At 40.8% G+C, this 22413-nt stretch overlaps 1 protein-coding gene and 1 long non-coding RNA gene across 4 annotated transcripts in view; one reads left to right on the top strand and one right to left on the bottom strand.

The window, feature by feature from the left end:
• gdpd5b (glycerophosphodiester phosphodiesterase domain containing 5b) overlaps window positions 1–22413 on the bottom strand; it is a 59507-nt gene that overhangs the window by 23695 nt on the left and 13399 nt on the right. For 2 of the 3 annotated variants that reach the window (XR_001815144.3, XM_017490449.3), the window contains exons 2-3: window positions 18437–18611; window positions 894–997 (exon numbers count right to left, since the gene is read on the bottom strand). Coding sequence is in view for 2 of the 3 variants with exons in the window: in XM_017490449.3 (XP_017345938.1) it covers window positions 894–997; window positions 18437–18553 (221 nt within the window). In the remaining variant the exon portion in view is untranslated. Of the gene's footprint in view, window positions 1–893; window positions 998–18436; window positions 18612–19158; window positions 19470–22413 lie in introns of those variants that run through there. The other variant, XM_053687462.1, reaches the window with a different exon arrangement.
• The window catches only part of LOC128635296 (uncharacterized), a 35527-nt gene that overhangs the window by 3259 nt on the left and 9855 nt on the right, over window positions 1–22413 (top strand). The gene's annotated exons all lie outside the window — the stretch shown is intronic.

The raw sequence follows: 22413 nt of genomic DNA, 5'->3' as shown, positions 1-22413 counted from the left end.
GTAGGCTAAGCAAAAGAAATGAAATACATAATAAAATTAAATTACTGATCATTTTTTTTTTTTTTTTTTTTTTTTTAAAGTGTGTGTGGGGGGATGGGGAGCAATATACTACGTAACACCAGTGAAGATGAATCTTAACATTAATGAAATCAATTTTATTACTTAATCGTGTTGCACGAAATTCGACTAACGTATTCCCGTCGCTCCTGAGGGTTACGAAAATGATATTTCAATTAAAATATTAAATGTTGTCATTTTTTCAATCTGGTGAGGAGAAAAAAAAAAAGAGAAAAGAATAAAATCACAGCAACCAAAATTTGTATCCTAGTCTCTATTGCGTTCCATGCAAATGCCAGAGTGCATTATGGGTATTCTGTACTGTGTGTGGTACATTCATAGACCATCCATTGTGGACACTACACAGGGGCAAAAAAATACAAATAAATAAATAAATAAATAAATAAATAAATAAATAAATAAATAGTGTGCTATGACGGAAATAAAATTTTAAATCAGACGGTAAACACAACCTGAAAAACAACAATTCTTTATTAGCTCTAAACTCTACGTATTCATTTAATTCTTGTAAGCCGGTGCAACGCAATCACAGTATTGTATATAATATGTTGTATTTTCATTTGATTTGACCTTTATTTCCCTAGAGTAGTCATGCTGCACATGAAATCTTTGCGTTTCAATATAAAAGGCAGCGCAGCAGTTACCACCGACACGGCGCATGACAAACCCCTCCACAATACAACGCGGTATGACGCATTAATGCCACTGACAAAGCAGCTTCACAGAAATCTGGATGGAGATTTTAAATTTAGGTCCATTGTGACGACGTCTATTGTTAAAAAAAATAAGTAAAAACCGATCGAATTGAAACTCACCAGTTAAACTCGCTGTAGTCATTGCTTGCTTCCCACCAGAAATAAAACCAGAACAGCAGCAGAGTGAACGTCCCGAAGAGGATGAGGGTCCACATACACTCCCACTGCGGAAAAACACACGTACACGCTTCAGTTAATGGCTAGATGGAAAAAAACGTGTGCAAAGTGTGAGCCGCAAACAAAAAATGTATTCCTTCTCTTCACATGGAGATCATTAAAGGAGTATTTCGGATTAAAGGAATGTTTTTTGGCCTAATCTCAACAGTGTGCAGTGGGTGTGTCATTGCAACAGACAAGAAAGTCAAAGATTACATGTAGTAAGCAATAAAAATACAAACTGCCTTCACTCAAAGCTCGCTTACAATGGACATCTATATCTGTGTGATTCATCCTTTCAGAGATGGAACTACTCGTTTAGAGTGCAAACCGCAAAAACCTCAACAAAAAAAAAAACCCCAAAACCCACCGTAATTAACTGGAGCTCATTTTAACATTATTTCTGCACTGGTGAATAAAACACCGGACGAACAGCTGTGTTCTGCCTCATTGAGATGGGAGATACGACAAAAGTATCACATTTCTAAACAGAAGACATTTCTGTGATGCACGACATACAGTCGAGGTCACAAGTTTATGTACGCCTTCTACAAAGTGTTAAGAAGTTTTAAAAAAATAAATAAATAAATCTCACACAGCAGATGTTTACATGTCGTCCACAAGACACGATAATAACTGAATTTACACAAACGAACCAGTTCAAAAGTTTACACACGCTCGATTCTTAATACCGCGTGTCGCTACGTGGATGATCCGCGACATGATGTGTTTGTTTTGTGAGAGTTCTTCACGAGTCCCTTGTTTGTCCTGAGCGTTTGTCCCTTGTTTGTCCGGATCCATCTTTTCACGCTGAGGACGACCGAGGGACTCGTACACGACTATTACACGAGGTGCAAACGTTCACCGATGCTCGAGAAGGCGACACGATGCGTTAAGAAGCAGGGGGGTGTAAACTTTTGAACAGGATGATCGGTGTAAACTTCTATTGTTATTTTGTCTTCTGGGAAACTTGTAAATATGTTATGTAGCTTCTGAAGGGCGGTAGTAAATGAACAAAAAAATTACACCGATCATTTTGTTCAAAAGTTTACCCCCCCCCCTGTTTTTCCAGTGTAAGCAAGCATGCTGAAATACTTGTCTGTGGCAATCAAAACCAGCCAGACACGAATTCCTACAAAAATAGCTGCAAACAAAATACTGTTTACACATTCCAACATAATCAGTTGATTTTCCTGATCTTTTTTTACCAGCAATCAGAACGTAACGCAACACGAACAGCCTCTGCTGCACGCACACTCTGTGTTCAATTGTAAAAACGCTGCTTCAAATCAAGCTCTCCCAAACGTTTCCCTCTCATCTGTCTCTCATGATGAGGAATAATTAGAGTTAAACGTGTCGTGTTAGACGCAGAGAGGCTCTGATGAGCGATCGGCTGTGCTAGGTCGCACCATTTCACGCTCATTCATCCGGCACGAAGAGTGTCTGAATAACAACCGCACCTGACCCGTTAACCCGAAACCCGACAGCGAATCTGTGCTAGGAAAAACCATCGCATCACCATACTACATCGCACTCTCTCGCTCACTTTCCAATCAATCTAGCATTGGATTATAGGAAAGTATGACCTACAGCTGTTGAGGCATACCCTCGTGTCTACTTTATTACCGAGACCTATACATTCGCGCAGATACAGGTCACGACACAAGAACGGGGGAAAATGTGATCACTGTTACTTTAACCGTGGCATGCTTGTTAATGCCAGATGGGCCTGTGTAAGTATTTCAGAAACTGCAGAACTCCTGGGATTTTCACACACAGCAGTATATACTAAATAAATAAATAAATAAATAAATAAATAAATAAATAACATCCAGTGAGCACCTCGTTGATGAGAGAGGTCAGAGGAGAAACTACAGTAACTCAAATAAACGCTCTTTGCAACAGTGGTAAGGAGAAAAGCATCTCAAAACACACCCGATGCTGAAACTTGAAAGGATGGGCCACAACAACAAAAGACTACATCGGTTAATATATCCACTGTAGCCTCAGATTCCTCAGATTCAGTGCGGTCTTTTCCTGTTGTAGCCCATCCACCTTAAGGTTCAATGTGTTGTGTGTTCCGAGATGCTTTTCTGCTCACCACGGTTGTACAGAGTTGCTGTTTATTCGAGTTTACTCTCAGCTAGAGGTACGTTATACTGGTTGGAAATGAAAAAGAAAAAAGAAAAAACCACAGCATTTCAATGGGAAATTGAGACTACATCACACGTTACAATTCTTTCCGCGCTTCTCCAAACGCCCGAGATGTCCGACGGATCTCGTTATTCATTTCTATTACAATTCAAATGTACGCTGCGAGAGCTAATGTGTTATGCTACTTGCGGTTTCAACCTAAGGAGGTGTTTTATTTGCCGAAACGAGAACCCTGGGACGGTCTCGGATCAGGATGATCTGTTACTTCCAGCTGTAATTACTGCAATTATCTAGCGGTTTCTTTCGCGTTCGTTGAGCTGCGCAGTGGAAAGCGGCTCGTTTCCTGCATGGACTAATAATCACCACTGAAGTGCTGTACACAAGCTGGATCACAACACCTGCTCTGCCCACTATACATACAAATAAGACATACGAGTAATACATTTACACAGACACCTCCACATGAATCTGCTTCCTTAAGCTCCGAGTGAGCGTGTGACATACATGGGAAAGAACCAAACACACACACACACAAACCCACAAACCAACGCTTCCAGTAGTAAAGAAGAGCAAACAAAAAGGAAAGAGAGAGAGAGAGAGAGAGAGCGAGAGAGAGAGAAACGCAATAAAGTGAGCGCCAGTAATTTGTGCACAGAGCCCATCAATACACACACAAAAAAGATTAAATTTAACATCTATGTTATTGTGTTGTGAAAACCAGGAGGACATTTTAGGCCTACTCACAACGCAGGTCTCTTTTCTGCATATCATAATTATAATAGAAACACACACACACACACACACACACACACACACACACACACACACACACACACAGAGAGAAATGTGACAGCACGTGATAGCACAGGAAATAATATCTACATCCCAGCATGTGCACAGATACAGAGACGTGGTTACATAAAGGGCAGAAAGGTGGAATGGAGGGCAGAAAATATCAGCTGACTCACATACCACCACCAGAGCTTTAATCGACCACCGCTAGAGCTACACAACTGTTTTTATCACCACTGTTCCGAATGCAGAATGAGTGTTAAACAAACACACGTTCACTTTTTACATCAAGCTTTCTCTGAAACAGATGTCGATGTTTATATATATATATATATATATATATATATATATATATATATATATATATATATCTCAGGATGAAGCAGTCACGACTACGTAATTGGATATTACAGTTTACATTTCCGCTGTGCTATACTTGAGACAACAGAAATGTAAAAATAAATAAATAAATGATTGTAGGCCTGGTGGAGACTGTATGATTTTCATGTCTCATTTGATTAAACGGTTGACGCATGACGTTTGTCCATAGAGAAAAGGCTAGGGCTTAGCAGTTACAGGTTAAGCTCCTTGCCGGTTTTGCGCTTCACTAACTGCGAAGCTGTACCGTAAAAACACTTTTACCGCAAAGTTAGAAGTCATCAAGACAGCATTGAAAACCTGATTATTCATACAGCTAGTCCATTCTGCAGGTTTCTAAATCCAGCAATAAACGGCTCTGGTTTGTGCTGGTCCTTTGGAGAAGACGGGCGAATTATGAGAGATCACGTTGTCTTGAGAAACTAACGTCGAGTTCGACTAGAAGTTAGAGACGTGATGAGAATTTTTTTTTTTCCCCCAGGGTTGTTTTACGAAGGACAACAAGAAGTTTGACATCTTCACGGATTATATTAAATAGCATTGGATATTGAGACGTGCAAATGATTAACAGCGACTCGCAGAGACTAAGTAACCGGAGAGCGTTCATTTTCGATGAGAGCTGGCGACTTTGGGCGACGTGAGCGACAGCGACCTTCGGCGATTAGATGTGGGCGTGTACTGCGATGCAACAAAGTTCAGAAAAGTTTAACTTTATGCAAATTTGGCACGACTTGGTGCGACGACTACCAATGGGAGTGAAGACAGTAGAGCGGACGTGATCCATGATCCGCCTTGCTGACTGTGTGTCTGAATTCTTTCCCAGCAGGACCGTCTTCTCCATTTGGAAACACTGACGCGAAGCAATTTTGCCACTGAGCACCTGTAGGCAGTCTAAAAGGGGGAGCTTGGTCATGCTGGGATTTGAGACGCTTTGAGGGGCAGTGGTGGCGTGGCAGTTAAGGCTCTGGGTTACTGGTCGGAAGGTCGGGGGTTCAAGCCCCAGCACTGCCAAGCTGCCACTGTTGGACCCTTGAGCAAGGCACTTAACCCTCTCTGCTCCATGGGAGCTGACCCTACACTCTGACCCCAACTTCCTTGGTCTCTGTGCTGTGACCAATAAAGAATAATTAACTATCGCAGTTTTCATGACAGCTCACATTATAATTCAGCATACTCAATGCAGAGACGATGTCAGCGTGGCATGACGACAGAACCACCTTCGCGAGCTTACAAGCGTACCGTGCATGCTCTCTCTAGTACTGCAGGTGGCGCTGTTAAAATTTCATAATTCCCATGGGTACAAAAAGGTGATTCATTACCGCCTCTCAAAGCCATCCATCCTGGAATGAATCTGATTGGTGATGCCTCGTTTGTAACAACCAATCACCGACTTGGTTGTGCAGCATGTTTTTCTGTGGAGTTTACCTAGCTAGCACAAGACCGTGAGCGAAACCTCTCTGTATGATGTTCAACAATTACATAAAATTTTCCACGGAAGTCGGCGAAACGTTGTATCCGCAGCAAGCACGCCGATGCCTTAAATCACGCATGGCCGACAGTTTATAGGCTCACGCCAGGAAGCCATTTCCTTTGCTTGTCGGCAGCAGCGGAAAGGGTGTGGCCTTGGTCCCGCTCAGTGAAGGAGGCGTGACCTCCCATTCCTTAAATCCCCATTCCTCCATTTTTTTTTTTTTGGTACTAAATTCAATACATTTTTAAAGTCACTTAAAATACAGCTAGAGATTGTATTGTGCATTTTGTTGGCTGCTTTAAATATCTTTGATAGGTGAGATTATTGAGCACACGTCACGTCTCAGAAGGACAGCGTAAGCCCTAAGTTTTCGAACGTGCAATTGGAATTAAATAGAAAAAAAAACCCATCAATATTAAACATTTTTCAATTCTTCCTCCTGACAAACCAGGTCACGCATGTATATCCACCTAGTCCTGCTAAACAGAGCTCTAGTCTACAATTAGCACAAAATACACCCCTTCTTTCCACACTCATGTATACAAACTGTATATGCTCTTTAAAATAATCTGCTATAGCAATAATTATTCTCTTAGTATAAACAAAAATGGAGAATAAAAATTCACACGGTCGCTGTTTACTATCAGGCAAATTCTGTTGAAAACGACCCACGATTTCAGTGAGTGCATTTCTCCGCGGTGCAAAGGCGGCACGTGTGTGTGTGTGTGTGCGCGCAGTATAATAATTTGGGTGACAGGTAGAGCGGGATTAAACGAAACAGGACAGCATGTTCAGCTCGGCTTGCGAAAACAAGACTGCTGATGCTGTAGGTCAGCCGTTAAAGAGGCCACGAAATACACTGTGCTGTTCAAACTGCATCGTGCTCCGTTTGTGGAAAAACTAAACTAAACACAACAGCTAGCAGGGTTTTTCATTGACGTCTTCATCTTACTGTGCTTTGTGTGTGGGTGTGCCCTGTATTATATGTGCCTTGGGTTGAGCTTTATAAATAGGATCTAGAATTTAAACGCATTAGTATCCATTGTTAGCACGTTCGCGTCACACATCCAGGATTAGGGTCGGGGGTGCGATTCCTGCCGCTGCCCTGTGTGCTCCCCGTGCTGCGGGGGTTTCCTCCGGGTACTCCGGTTTCCTCCCCCAGTCCAAAGACATGCATGGTAGGCTGATTGGCGTGTCCAAAGTGTCTGTAGTGTATGAATGTGTACGTGAGTGTGCCCTGAGATGGATTGGCACCCGTTCCAGGGTATACTATGCATCATGTCTGATGCTCCCTGGGATTAGGGTTAGGGGTTAGGGTTAGGGGTTAGGATCAGGGTCAGGCTCGAGGTTTTGAGGCTCCCGGTTCCCCACGACCCAGTAAGATAAGAGGTATAGAAAATGGATGGATGGATGGATGGGTTTTGTTTAATCATCTCGTATGGTGCGTTTTCATTGCAATAAATAACAGCAAAATGAGATGAACAAACGCCAGAGTGACGCTCCGGACTGTAAACGGCAGACAAATCACATCATGTGGAGCACTGATACCTAACCAATCAGAACAAAGAAGCATCTCTAGATACATGTCAATCATTCTGCCTGTTGATTCAGAAAGCTCAAGCTCTTAAATTAGCATTCAGGTGTTTTTTTTTTTTTTTTTTTTTGGGGGGAGGGGGGGGGGGGGGGGGGGTCAGGGGGTGGATGGATGGATGAATGGATGGATGGATGGTATTCATAGTATTAGTAGCAGTTTTTAGAGACGATCCAAAATGTTGTCCAAATAACATATCCAAAAATTACTTTCAGGTTTTGGTCACAATATTAAAATGGTCCATGAAAAAGGTTTCACCCGAAAACAGTCACTCCATTTCCATTTTTGAAGCCGAAGTACAAGAATGTATCCACAATCGTAATATAATCATAACAATTACATATAGCAGTTATAATGGGACGCCGTTTCTGCTGTTCACCCGCGTCACGTAACGAACAAGTCGCCACCCGATCTGCATGTCTGAGTAAAAGACAGCTGTGCTGTAAGAATAAGCGTGTTAAGACTCATCAACGACGCTAAACATTAATTCCACTTGGAAATAAAAGGCATTTTGACTGACTGAATTGACTTGACGCGTTCCTTTAGCACCGTCAGAAGCAGCGCTCTAACCAGAGGGCAGATTTACCCTAATGGCTTCACATCCCATTAAACTTACACCAGCGTCCCCCTCACCACAAGACAATTAGCTAACATAATACTCTACGTTTGGCCTGAAGTTCTTCAGTCTTGTACTGGCGAACACCAACTGCATGCTGAAAGTGGTTTGTGTGGTCGTGTCCTTTTACACCTTCTCCTTTCAGTTAGAAAAGCTCCATTAAAAAAAAAAAACAACTAATAATAATAATGATAATAATAATAATAAAAACCACCCAAGCCAAAACACCAGAAGTGCCATTTAAAAAATTTTTCATGAGTGACCCATAACTCCACAGACATCCTTCCCTGCTGAAAAAACAACCGAATCCATCAGAGAAATTCTAATGGTTTCCACTACAGTTAAAACCATCACCAAATGTCAAGTCTTCTATTGGTCATTAATGGTATCCACTAGACTGGCACCCTGTCCAGGGTGTACCCCGCCTTGTGCCCGATGCTTCCTGGGATAGGCTGTAGGTTCCCCATGACCCTGAAAAGCAGTAAGCGGTAGAAGATGGATGGATGGATGGTATCCACTAGACATAACACGCCAGCAATAGAAGGTAAACAATTACCAGTAGAGACCAACAGGGACCATTACAGTTTCCATTCAAACCAATACAATTCCCATTACAGATTCTATGAGGGTTTCAACTATAGGGTTGTATATACAGTGCAAAAAAAAAAACTCGATGGTAGAGCGGGTTGTCCACTAATCATAGGGTGTGCGGTTCGATTCCCGGACCACATGACTCCACATACCGAAGTGTCCTTGGGCAAGACACTGAACGCAAAGTTGCTCCTGATGGCAAGTTAGCGTCTTCCATGGCAGCTCTGCTACCATTGGTGTGTGAGTGTGTGTGTGAATGGGTGAATGAGACACAGTGTAAAGCGCTTTGGATAAAAGCGGTATACAAGTGCGCCATTTACCATTTAAGTGCGCCATTTTATCTACAAATTGTTCTTCTATTCTGAGTTTGGAGAGCAACCGTTCCAGAAAATCTCAAAACACTGCCAGTGTCGATCACGTTGTCGTTATAAGCTGCAAGACACAGCAGGTGTGAGGAAAGGTGCCGAGTGTGTACTAGCATGCTAGCGTGGCAGTGTGAGGAGCTGCTTAGCCAAAATCCAAGTTGTTTGATGAAGTATGATAAAGTTACAGGAACATGCTCAGCTCTGCAGCTGAGGTAGCAACGCGACTTGTTTACATCGGTAGCGGATTAAACACAGATAAAGTGTCGCAGTGCAGTCTCACCCATGCAGCGAGAAATGGAGGTTGCTAAAGTGTGATTCAGGACGAGTCCAGAGGGAGAGCGCTGTGAAACCCAACCTACATTTTGGTGGAGTCGCAGCCGGGCGCAAAACAGATGAGAGCCATCGGATTAAAGGAACTTAATCGGGTTAAAACAAACAAACAAACAAACAAATAAATAAATAAAACTCCAGCAGGCAGAGGGAAATGCATTTTAATCAGTATTTTGAAAAACTCGTCAGCCGTGATGAAACCGTCTGAACGTATACCGTGACTGACCGTGAAACCGTGACACTAACAACCCTAAGCTTTACAAATCTTTTCATCACTGCTCTGCTTTTACATCAACCCGACAGGATAGAGGGATAAAACAGATCCGTAAGTCAACACGAGACATGACGTGAACGCAAACAGAAAACACGACGACGTTTCACACTGCCGCTGTTCTTATATTCCGGCTTCACAGTCCATCAGCTCCAGAGAAACACCGTGGTTCTGTTTACAGGCCCTTTGTGCTCATGCTAAAGAACTGGGTAAATGGAAAATCTCTCAATTATTACTGAGGAGGGATCAATTTTCAGCAGGACAGGCTGCATTTAACACAGGACACACACACACACACACACACACACACACCTTATTACAGGTATGAGCTGGACAGATAGAAGAAATAAGAAGCTGCAGCAGAAGTCTATCTTTATCCACAGTGCAGTCATTGTGTTCAGAGACCAGAATTACCGGCTACGTGTGAAACACCATCCTGTACGTCTAATCCAGCTTTTGTCTCGCCGCCAGAGACTGTGTCCTCGTTAATTAAAAATGGATACCCGAAGACGGGGCCAAACAAGGCCGTAGTTTAAGGAGGCACACAAGGGCAGAACCTCAGTTCTCAGCTTCGCTACCGAGTCTACACACAGGGCTTCACAACCTGGATTCAGGGTTATATACAGTATACTGTAGCACGTTTGCCTTGCACCTCCAGGGTTGTGGGTTCAATTCCCTTTCCGCCTCCGCCCGGTGAGCGCGGAGTTTATGTGTTCGTCCCGCGCTTCGAGGGTTTCCTCCGGGTACTCTGGTTTCCTCCCCCAGTCCAAAGACATGCATTGTTTTTTTTCCCCATTCCAGTTACAGTCACCTTTGCTAAAAGACAGATCGCAGTCATATTACCATATTGCTCATCGAATAATAATCTGAGGCTTTAATTTCACAGGGCTGGACAAATTAGTGACCCAGGCAGCCGGGACAAGCAGATTTCATGTCTGAGCTACAATATTAGTTGTTTATTTGTAGTTGCCCGATGTACACGTAAGAAAAAGAGAAAAACTTGACTCCTTATTTACCAAAACACATGTTTTTATTAAATATATAGCGGTCTTTAGACAGGTTGCACTTCATGGTGGTGAGTCTCAAATCTGTAGCTATGACGCATCATTACAAATCCCGACGCCTGCCGCGCTACACACATCGTCCGAGGTGCGTCCGGTCCGACACGACGTTTTATACGTTGTGGATTAATTACTGATGATCTTTTCAAAACCAGGAACACACAGGTATGTGGAAACCAGGGGTTGCGTACCCAAGAATTTCCGGTCATTTACTGAATTTTAAAAGCGCTGACTAATAAAGTTTTGAAGGCTATGTCATTTGGACAGATATTCAACCTAGATGTGCACAGTATTTCTTTTACGCCATAGACACAGAACATCAAAACCGATCCAGCAGTGCTTTAGCAAAAACACTTACGAATTTGTATTGGAAACATATATAGAAAGCAAAACAGTGACTGTTTAAACCGTGACCTCAGTGGAAAAGTATTACGCCGCTGAGAAAACCCCCATTGATAAACTGTTTTACGGTCCAGAAAGCGCGTTTGTGTTTACACAGCTATCCTGTCAGTCATTTTACAGACACTCCCTCATGCCCCTTCAGCCCTCACCTTGATAACATGCTAATACCACAGCTTAGCGCTCATAAGAGCTTATTACGAAGAAGAGGAAAAAAGCACAGCAATTGCAGTTGTGACCTCACAAATCATTCTCACGAATCATTATGAGGTGGTGTTTATAGTGTTATATATTGCACTTGAAAGTGGTGTCATGACAATACTTGCTAATGCTAAGTCTAGTTAGCATGCTAATTCTGTTTGGGGGGGGGGGGGGGGGATAAATCATTCAAATCTTATTTAGCTTTAACGAATAAACTGATCGAGACATAATCTTGACAAATTTTGAGAAATCTTACCTAATGCACCTTTACACCTTTACCTAGCTACATTATTCCTTGACATTAGCTAAAACGATCATGTTTTAGCCTAGTTAATTAGATTTCCAGGCAAACAGACCATGGGACTGGGAAGCACACTAGAGCTTCTACATGCTTAGTCGGTTAGCTAATGCATTTATGATTTGTCTCCCACTGGGTCAGCGATTATTACCTTCTAGCAGCTTCTAGGAGTTTGAAACACTAAAAATCCAGACAAATCCAAACAGCAGAAACAGTTCCTAATTCTAATCCTAATTTTAAAAGTATCATTTTATTTTGTTAAATCGTGTTTAATCAAGTTCATTGACTTATACGTCCATTATCACCGAGCTCCAAGTAAACATTTCCGTCTTTTTCCTCAGTACAGAAATTCTTTTTTTTTTTTTTTTTTTTTTTTAATAGTCTTCACACACACACACACTAGAGATATGTTAGAATGAGATGAGGTTTTAAATACTAGGCTAGACTTCTCCGTTATATCCTATTAAGTAATCAGAGAAAATCCTTTAAGACAAACTTTGAATTTATCACTAGAGTAAATAGTAAACGTACAGTAGGCGTGGCAGGTTTTATTGGACGCGCTATAAAAAATAAATAAATAAATAAAAACAGCTGGCTCAGTGCCATGCTTAAAGTGCAGTTTTCTCAGAACATTCCAGAGGAAATCACTGCGCTTCACTCAACATTACTGGTTTTGTACAGCTGTACCAAATATCAAAATCTGCACAAGGCAGAATATTTCTCTCAGGCAGATGAACTGCTGGTGGTGGAAATGTGTGTGTGTGTGTGTGTGTGTGTGTGAGTTAATGCAGAGGCTGAGCTGCCATTCAATGGTCAAGGCTAAGCTGAAATTGCTGACAGCACCGTATCAGCTCCGGAGAGCCAGAACACAACAGGAAACAGGTCGCTGTCTCACAATTCCTCCTGAATGGAAAGCCGTAACTTTCTCCCATCGGCTTATTGCATTTCTGTATATATACACCGACACGGTCACATGACAACCCACAAGACCTTTCGTGAGGTTTTGGACAGCTTTGCTCATCCATGCAATTGTTATGAGAAGTACAACAAAAACAGACATTACAGGGTATTAAAAAAGCAACCAACCGACCATAACGTGATGATTTCAATACCGTCCACACTGCTATACAATACTGAAAGTTTAGGAACAATACAGTTTCATGGCATTTTATCATATTTAATAAACAGACACAAAATGTACGTTCATTTTACATTAACACTGTACATTACATGCATGTTTTCTGTTACAGACCTTTACATTTGCATCAGCAATTTAGCTGCTGAATATAATCAAAGTGAGTCAGTTAAGTAAATCATTACACACGGCAGTAAGTCAGTAATTTAGTCGGTAAGTAAATCATGAATTCGGTAAGTTACTAATAAAGTCGGTTTATGAGTAAACTCGGTGAAGTCAGACATTAAGTTGGGAATGGATCCAGTCAGTAATTATGTCAGTATTATTTCCATCAAACAGAAAGTCAGTTGGCACGTCAGTAAGTAAGTGCGTTAATAAGCACGTAAATGAGCACGTAACTATGTCTGTAACTAGTGCATCCAGTAAATAAGTCAAACTGTAAGTCAGAAAGTCAGTCAGTCAGGAATTATGTCGATAAGTACTTATGTCAGTCAGTCTGTCAGTACGTAAGCCCGTCAGTAAATCAGTCAAGTCAGTAATGTTAGTAAAGGTCAGTAAATTAGTAGTTAAAAGTCCATATTTAAGTCAGTGACTGAATGTCAGTCAGTAAGTCAGTAATTAAGTCAGTTAACAACTGGTTCCCTCAGTCAGTAGTTCAGGGAGTACGTCAGACACTGCAGACAATAAATCAGACAGCAGGTCTGTTTGGTAAGTCAATCAGGATATATCATTCCATAAACTGGTAAATCAGTTAGTACATTTCAGTCAGCAAGACAGTAATTAAGTAAGTCTGTCACTAAGACGGTCAGGAAGTCAGTAATTCAGTACGTTATTAACTACATCCGTAGATCAGTAGTTAAGACTGTAATTAAGTCAGCAACTGTATAGGTTGGTCAGTAGTTTAATCAGTCAATAAACAGTTCGCTCAGTCTGCCTGTCAGGAGGTCAGTCATGAAGTGAGTAATTCACTAATTAAGTTAATTATTAAGTCAGTAAATTGGTTCCTAAAACCATAGTGGAGTCAGTAATCCAGGCAGAGAATAAATCAGTTGGTAAATTGATAGCTAGATCAGTCAGTTAGAAGGCAGGTTAGTAGGACAATCAATCAGTAATTAAGTTAACCAGTCACGAAGTACAGTAAGTCAGTTGGTAAGTCAATAATTAATTCAGTCTGTAGTTAATTAAATCAGTAAGTAGGTCACCATATTAAAGATTCAAATGGAAAGATAAAACATGTGAAGTCTGTGAGTAATAGTATCTGAATAGATTTATATATACACACACATTATATATATATTATAAATATATTATTAAATATATATATATATATATATATATATATATACACACATACACACGCACACACACACCCTGAAGAATAGCTAATATTTTAACATTACAATAAATGCATCTCCAAATCTCACTGTTTTCTCTCCTATTGGGAGTTAAGCTCACAGTAACGCAGCCCTCCTACCCGTACTCTTTACTACTGCATCATCTATCTGACGTAACTCTGCCTGAGGCTCTCGCACTCAGGGGGCATATTAGAAACTCACCCACCTTAAACATCCACCACAGTGCTAATTCATGCAAAGTGCTTCGGAACAAAACTAATTATGTAGTGAAAGTGCCTCCTGAGAGCTCTGTGTATTCCGGCTTCATTATCGTACTTCTAAACATGGCCGAGAGGCTTCAGATCCCGGCACAGTGATGACACGGTGTCATCGACGGTTAGAACACAAAAAAAAACAAAACACATTAACATACAAGGGCAGAAGCCAAGAGACACCCACTCGCATCAGGGACAAGTGCCTGCCTTTTCTAAAACCTGAGCAGTGATGTGCGTTTTTCTGACAGGAGGCTGCAGAGTGGAGCAGTCCCGTTCGCTTTTTCACGCGAAGGCGTAGGTAGGATTGACAAGTTACTTTGAAACTCTAAACAAAACGACAAATAGATGCACAATTCTGCTTTTATTGTGTAGTAAAGTTTTCCTCAAGAAGGGCAAATCCACTAAAACAATACATCTAACGATATGAAACAAAGATACTGTTGATGCTGTTAAAATGTGTTCTTTTTCTGCAACTGCCCATCGTAACGTTTTATTCCATACAGCAATTTTCCAGCGCTAACAATTTTATTTATTAATGAGCAACACATTAGTTTTTCCACCATTTACAGTTACATTTACAGTTAAATCACAACGTCTTCCGTTTTTCTGTTCTTCGACGTTCGCGTGTAGGAAAACGTAACCGCTCGATGTTTTTTTTTCCTTTTAGTGCATTTTTTAAAAATCTGAATACAAAACATGATAATGTGATATGATCCTAATCTGCCTTTATAACCTTTACACCTGGTTCTTTTTTTTTTTTTTACCCTGAAACCGTGAGGGATAAAAAAAAACAAACAAACAAACAAACAAACAAAAAAAACTGTATGTTTCACTGTATGCTGCAATATTAATATATCCTACACCACAGCGCTGGTGAATTCTCGATTCTCATTGGTCAGAAGGTGTTGATTCATTTTCTTTTAATAGCAGTTCGGAAAATAGCGTAGGTATAGATTTAATGTGCTCGGTCTAATACGTTATAGTTTCTATAGCAACAGCTCATTCACACGGCGGACACTCCAAATAATCTAAAGCGAATAATAAACATATCGAGAGACAGAGACAGAGAGAAAGGAAGTTACGTACTGTATAATCACAGATATGATAAGCTTTCTGTAAAGTGATGTCTATTTCTCATTTATATGGAAGGAGTCTCCAGTGCAAACAATTCACAACAGTCACGAGAAAGAATTGACTTCCCAAGAACTTTTCCCAAGTCCTTGCGTGTCGTCCAGCCCTACTACTCCCTACTATATGGGTTTATGAAGAAAAACAAAACAAAAAAAAAACATTAAAAGTGTGCCAACACTCAATATATAACAGTATCACAAGCCTACAGACCAGCTGCTCAGCTTCGCTCACACTTCATGCCAACTCAATTAAGCGCCGTCGAGGGATAAAAGTGTGCGGATGGAAATGATGCGAGGGTCATTCTGTTTACCCAAACAACACGTGGAAAAACCACGACCAGAAATGATTAAGAAATGCGGGAGGCCGTGTGATTTGTGTTGGGTCTAAACACTGTACAGGAAAACATGAGCCTGCAGTGTTTACACAGGGCTTCTGCAAAAATAAAAAAAAGTACTGCATATTGTACTCTTGGCCTCTGCTACTGCATTATATATAAATAAGGAAAATGAAAATGCTATTTGTTGGCAGTCTACACACAGGTTCGAAAAACTCCTCTCAGCGCTTATAAATAATTCAGGAACTGAGCCGAGTAGAACGGCGCATCCTCTAATTAACTGCATGAAAGCTGCGACGTGGACAAAAAAAACACCTTCTGGCATTAAAGGCAATTAATTAGACACTTGATTTTTAAGATCAAAATGAAACAAAATTAAGTTGGCGTGAACATGGAAGTTAATATGGCACTTAATACAAGCAATATTTTACACACATAGAAATAAAAAATCGGAAAGGCATCGAGACCTTGTACGCTATAAAAAGTGGAGATTTGTTTTCTTCTTCCTAAACAGAGATTATGAGCAGATGGACTGGTGTTTTTTTTTTTTTTTCCCCCATTTTAATCTGCAAAGCTGCATCAATCCAGCCCTAAGATCTGGAGTTTTAGGCAAAACTAATATACTTCCATTTTTAGTGCTTTGCTATCAAATGGCTATGCGTAGTATTTGTCACCGAGTTCTGACGCCAGCTCTGCCTATCCAAGTTTGCTTGGTAGTTCATTTGCATTTCCAGTCCTCCGAACATAACGTCGAACATTTATTTGGCGTCTCATCTATTCTCGAAGAACTCCGCGGCTAGCTAGAACGGGGGGGGGGTTTAAAGGGAAACCCCATCAGCTGTCGGGGGCATTTATTTATTTTTCTGCCACGGTCCCGTTATAGAGAAGAGTCACTACAAATGAATCCGAAGTTCTGACTTCTGACTGATCAGCCGTATCCTAAAATGAATCGTTTCCAACCCGATCTCTTCCTGGATGATTCCTGAATGGTTTCATGATGATGATGGAAATGATATGCTAGATCTCAACTCCACTGAACACTTAGGTGAAATTTTGGAGTGATGTGTCAGACAGCACTCTCCTCCACCACCAGCACCACCACCACCATCAACGCCACCACCAGCACCACCAGCACCACCACCATCATCACCACCAGCACCACCACCATCACCACCGCCACCACCAACATCATCACCACCATCATCATCGCCAAACCACCAATTGAGGGAAACCCTTCATCCAACACAGTTCCAACGATGTGTAGAATCGATGCCAAAGTTCACTGAAGCTCTTCTGGAGGTTCACGGAGGCCCAACACCTTACTAACACACTTTGATTCATCAACATTTGTTTAGTACAGTTTTGAACATCGGTATAAAAATCACTTAGCGAGTAAATAAACACACAAGTGGATTATATCCTCAGTATTCACTGCTGTAGTTTGTTTTTCAGACCGACCTTTATTCAGTCCAACTATACTAGTGCTTAACATGAGCACGTGCGTGAACGGATAATAAAGTGCCACAGCACTAAATAAATCCAGTTATGTTAATTGAAAGGGTTTTCATTCTGTGAAGTGGAGCTGATTTACTGTGCACTGTGTTTATTATTAATTACATCCTCTTCACCTCACAAACCAACATCCATGCTTGCTTTTATATATATTGATAGATATACGGGGTGGTGGTAGCTCAGAGGTTGTGACATTGGGCAAGGCCCTTAACGCTCAACTGCTCAGTTGTTTAATGAGATAAATGTAAGTCACTCTGGATAAGGGCATATCCAGATAACCATAATGTAAATATAGGGCTTCTCGGTGTGCGTTGGCGTCTCTGTATTTAAATAATCATTGACGTTGGGATCTGGTATACACATTTGATACGTATATCCCGGGTTCATTGTGAGGAAGCCGCTCGTAAATTTTAGACGTCGAGATATTTGATACAAACCGTTACCAAAAGTCAAACAAAACAAAAACAAGATGTATCGCCAGGATATAGAAATTACTCAAGCGGGCACGTGCAGTCCTCCACCCCTCTGCATGACCTCCAGCATGGACAGACACATGTACACTCTGAACTGCACGGTTATATAAAGTCTCTGACTGACGCCTGTCTAGTACTCTTTTCACTCTCCCTGGGTAGCTGTTCTATCCTGCGACCCAAATCCCTTTCCAAAGATGGCTCAAGGTTCAGATTTATGATTACATATTTCAGTCTTGTACATATTAACAATATTACAAATTATAACATGTTAGTTTTACATTTCTTAAAATATTGACTAACACGGGTTTACATTCGCGTGATTTCATGGAAGACGAAGCTTAATCTTTAATCTGTGCCTGGAAAACTGATATTCGGGGTCGTATCGCGCTTTCACGCTGCACTTTTCTCAGGCATTGTCGGTCATTTTATAACCCAGACTGACTCCACTGTTAGAGTTACAAGCAGTCAAATGAATATTAAAAGCTATTTGTACCGGTATATATATATTTTTTTCTCCATTTTCTTCTCAAATATTTAGTTTTTTGTAAATGTCTATGTGGCTCTACTATTTATAATTTTTTTGTGTGATTTGTTAGCAAAACCTCTGATATATTGTGATATACATCCCATAATGTAATGTCTTCTACATACTACAATATGAAACGTTTGTACAGTAGGAAACCATCGTAAGTAGCAATGCATTGTTGTAGTGAGCAAAATGAAGGCGAGTCTCACCTTTGTGGTGTCATCATGTGAGCGCTGGTAACGTTTCCAGCGGCAACCGTAGATCCCCGTTAGACAAGACAAGCACAGCTGTCTCTCATAGACCTGCAGGGGTTGGTGTTTCACCATGCTCCTTCAGCCTGGACTCCACTCCACCCTTCTACCATCCCACTGACAGCACAGAACCCTACAGAGAGAGAGAGAGAGAGAGAGAGAGAGAGAGAGAGAGAGAGAGAGACAGTATGAGTATTAATGGATGTATGAGAGTCAAAAAGAAAAGAGAAAACAAGAAAGCGATAAAGAGAGAGAGAGAGAGACAGGCAGCAGAAAGGGGGGAGAGACAGATAGACAGAGAGGCAGTGGGAGGAGACAAAGAGACATAGAGAGAGACAGGTAGAGAGAAAGAGAAAGACAAAAAGAGAAAGACAAAAGTATCAAGGAACTGCTCCATGGCACTAAATCTGGTCTGTTACACGTCTAGTTAAAGGTGCGGTCAGTCACTGTTTTTTTTTTAACATCAGTGCACTGATAAAGTTTCCCTCTGCAACAGCACTTTATTTTGTAATATAAATTTCCCATTATCCAAGCAGTATTTACGTTATAATAGGCACTGCCTGTATCGTTTCGGGCCATTAATAAAACTAAAAGTTTTGCCACAGAAAAACAACCGACACGTCAGTTTACCAGACTACCTCTAGGTGGTGCTGGCGTGCAAGCATCAGTACAATTATCACCTTAGTGGTTAGCACGTTCGCCTCACACCTCCAGGGTCGGTGTGCGATTCCTGCCGCTGCACTGTGTGTACAGAGTTTGCATGTTCTCCCCGTGCTGCGGGGGTTTCCTCCGGGTACTCCAGTTTCCTCCCCTAGTCCAAAGACATGCATGGTAGGCTGACTGGCATGTCCAAAGTGTCCGTAGCGTATAAATGGGTGTGTGAGTGTGCCCTGCGATGGATTGGCACCCCGTCCAGGGTGTACCACCCAGTCCAAGGTGTACCCCGCCTCGTGCCACATGCTCCCAGATATAGGCTCCAGGTTCCCAGTCGCATAAGCGGTATAGAAAATAGATGGGTTTTGTTTAATCACCTTGTATGGTGCGTTTTCATTGCAATAAATAACAGCAAAATGAGAAGAAGGCCTCGTGGACCACTAATAACTAACCAATCAGAACAAAGAAGCAGCTCTACATACACGTCAATCATTTTGCCTGTAGATTCAGAAAACTCAAGCTCTTAAATTAGCATTCAGGTGTTTTGTGGGTGTGGCTTTAGAGGAAACACAAAAGAAAGGAGCTGTTGACAAAATTGCCAACCACACTTTTAAAATAATGCCATTTTAGCACTTTTGGAATATCACACATACAGAAATATATATAGATACCTGCGAGAAAGAAAAACTTCCCCTGCTCATGAGACAACATAAGAAACCTATAACAGATCTGAATAATTTTCATTCAAACGCTTCCAAACATTCAAATTCTAAATCACAAATTTTACTTAGATAAAGCTACGAATAAAATATATCCAAAGCCTAGAGTAAAGGGTTTTTTGCCTTTTTGTTTTTTTTATCCTCAAAAGCATTATGTACTCTGCTGTAAAAAGGACGGTGGGTTATTTTAAAGCTAATGCACATGTAAATCCGGAAGCTAAATGTTAATTCTGGTTGTACAAACATAGCATTATAGCTATTATTGCTTAATGGATTCTCCAAAGAGCAGCAAGAGGACATAAAAGCTACTCGCTCTTATCTGTTAGTGCTACTGCTGCATAGCTGCTTAATGTAGCGGTTCACGAGTGGACCCCAAATGGCTATCAAGCCCATCAGAGAGAACAGAGACCACCAGCAGTCTGGCATTTGCATTGCACCACAGGAAACTTTATCTCCGGTAATTAGAGTTGGTACTGTTTAGCTCAGACTCGACTACATGCCATGATTGAGACAACGTTTGAACATTCAAGACCAGTTTCAACCTCTCCCAAAGCAGCTGATTTTGTGCTTATATTAGCTAGCTAGCTACATTTATATGACATATAAATGCGATCAGATATCCTTGTCTTATTAGCTCATGCTAGCTAGCTAACCTGAGAGGATTTCTGAGAGAATTTTAAATGTTCATTATTGTCCCTGCTTATTTTAGCTAGCTGACTAACATGAGTTAACCTAACAGCATTTCTGAGAGAATGTTAGGTACTATTTAGATTTTATTATTATAATTTTTTTTTTTTTTAAATTCATAATCTTATCTGCTAAAGTTAACCGATTAACAAACATGAGCTAACCTGGCAGGATTTCTGACAGGAATTGTAGGTCATATTTAGTTCATAAATATACATAATCTTTACTGCGAACATTACCCTGCTGGAAAAACCACAACAATAGAAACCATCAGAGAAATACTAATGGTTTCTGCTACAAATACCATTACAAACCATCAGCTAACCATTAAAACCATTACTATTACTGGTCCTTAATGGTGTCCACTAGACATAACATTACCAATAGAGTCCCACAGGGACCATTACAATTTCCATTATAAACCAATACAATTCCCATTATGACCATTAAAACCACAAATTCTATGAGGGTTCTATTATCCCTACTCATTTTAGCTAGCTAGCTAAAATGAGCTAACCTGGCAGGATTATGAAAAGGAGTTTTAAGCTATATTGATGAATCTACACTGCTAAAGCTAACCAGCTAGCTAATATGAGCAACTTTACCTCATTTCTGTGAGGCTTTGTCATATTAATAAATGCTCATAACTTTAATGTTAATGTTAGCTAGAAGGCATACTTTAGCTAACTTTGCAGCTCTGAATGCAAGCCGAAAACCACACCTAGTTCCGACCCGAATGTGCTAATAGAAGTTTGAGAATCTCCTTCGGGATCTATAAAGTTAATCTTATCTTAATTTGGCCATATCCAGACAATGTGTACGCCAATGTAGACAGTTTTCATTAATAGAAAAGGACGACTGACCAGCCCAACTTCCAACAAAGGTAATTATTCCTGGGAAAGGCTATAGATCGTTGTACTAGTGTGTCATGGCAGTGAATTAAAAACCACATAGGCTACAGATCTTCATGCAGGGTTACACCAGGCCAGCAATCCATCAATGCATCTCCATCATACTGAAGGTCAGACAGGACGGCAGCAGCTAATTCAATTTGAAGAAAAAGTACGTCTCAAATGCCAACAAGAGACTGGTATATAAAAAGTTCAGAAGTCTAAAATGTGGGAAAAAAATAGGTGGCGTGAAACTCAGGTGTCCTTAAATAATAATAAATGATAATGTCCTTCAACATTTCCAAATGGATAGTTTCTGATACTGTGGAACTGATCCTTACTGGACTCCTGATGAATAATTAAGTATTTCCTGTTTCTATTCCTGGTCTGGGGGTCTTCCATATAATATTTTGGAATTTTCATAACAATATGACGTAAATCGTATATAAGTATAAGGATCTGAGTTAATTTAAAGGGATATGAGGTATGTGTGTTTGGGTACAGGATTTCAAACACCATTTGTATGACTACATGTCAGAATTAGTGATCACACTGGCTCAATTACCTTCCGGTATATACACAGTACCTTCCATTTTTGGTAGAACAGTCAGTCATCACATGTTAATAACGCCATAAACTATAACACACGTGCTTCAAGATCCAAACGAGATAATGATTAGACTACCTCTATACAAGGCACAATATCTGTCTTTGTATTCCTACCCAGTCTGCACCGATGCTCATACAGGGGGGTTAAACAGTGATAGCGATACGGATTAGCTCCTGCTGATAGGATCTTGTGATGAGAAGCAATTATCGTCTCCGTGTACACAATCTTGACAAAGTGAAAACAAGAGACGCTATTTTACTACAACATTACAACAATGTTAAACAGTATATTACTGTACACTGCTGGCGAAAGTGTATTCCTCGGAAAATTCACACAGTAGTGATCGAGTTCGATTTATAGAAGCCTAGATAGAAA

This window comes from Ictalurus punctatus, chromosome 17, assembly GCF_001660625.3.
Source record: "Ictalurus punctatus breed USDA103 chromosome 17, Coco_2.0, whole genome shotgun sequence".
Classification (NCBI taxonomy): Eukaryota; Metazoa; Chordata; class Actinopteri; order Siluriformes; family Ictaluridae; genus Ictalurus; species Ictalurus punctatus.
The sequence above is the reverse complement of the archived record's forward strand: the minus strand, read 5'-3'. Positions and strand labels throughout refer to the sequence as shown.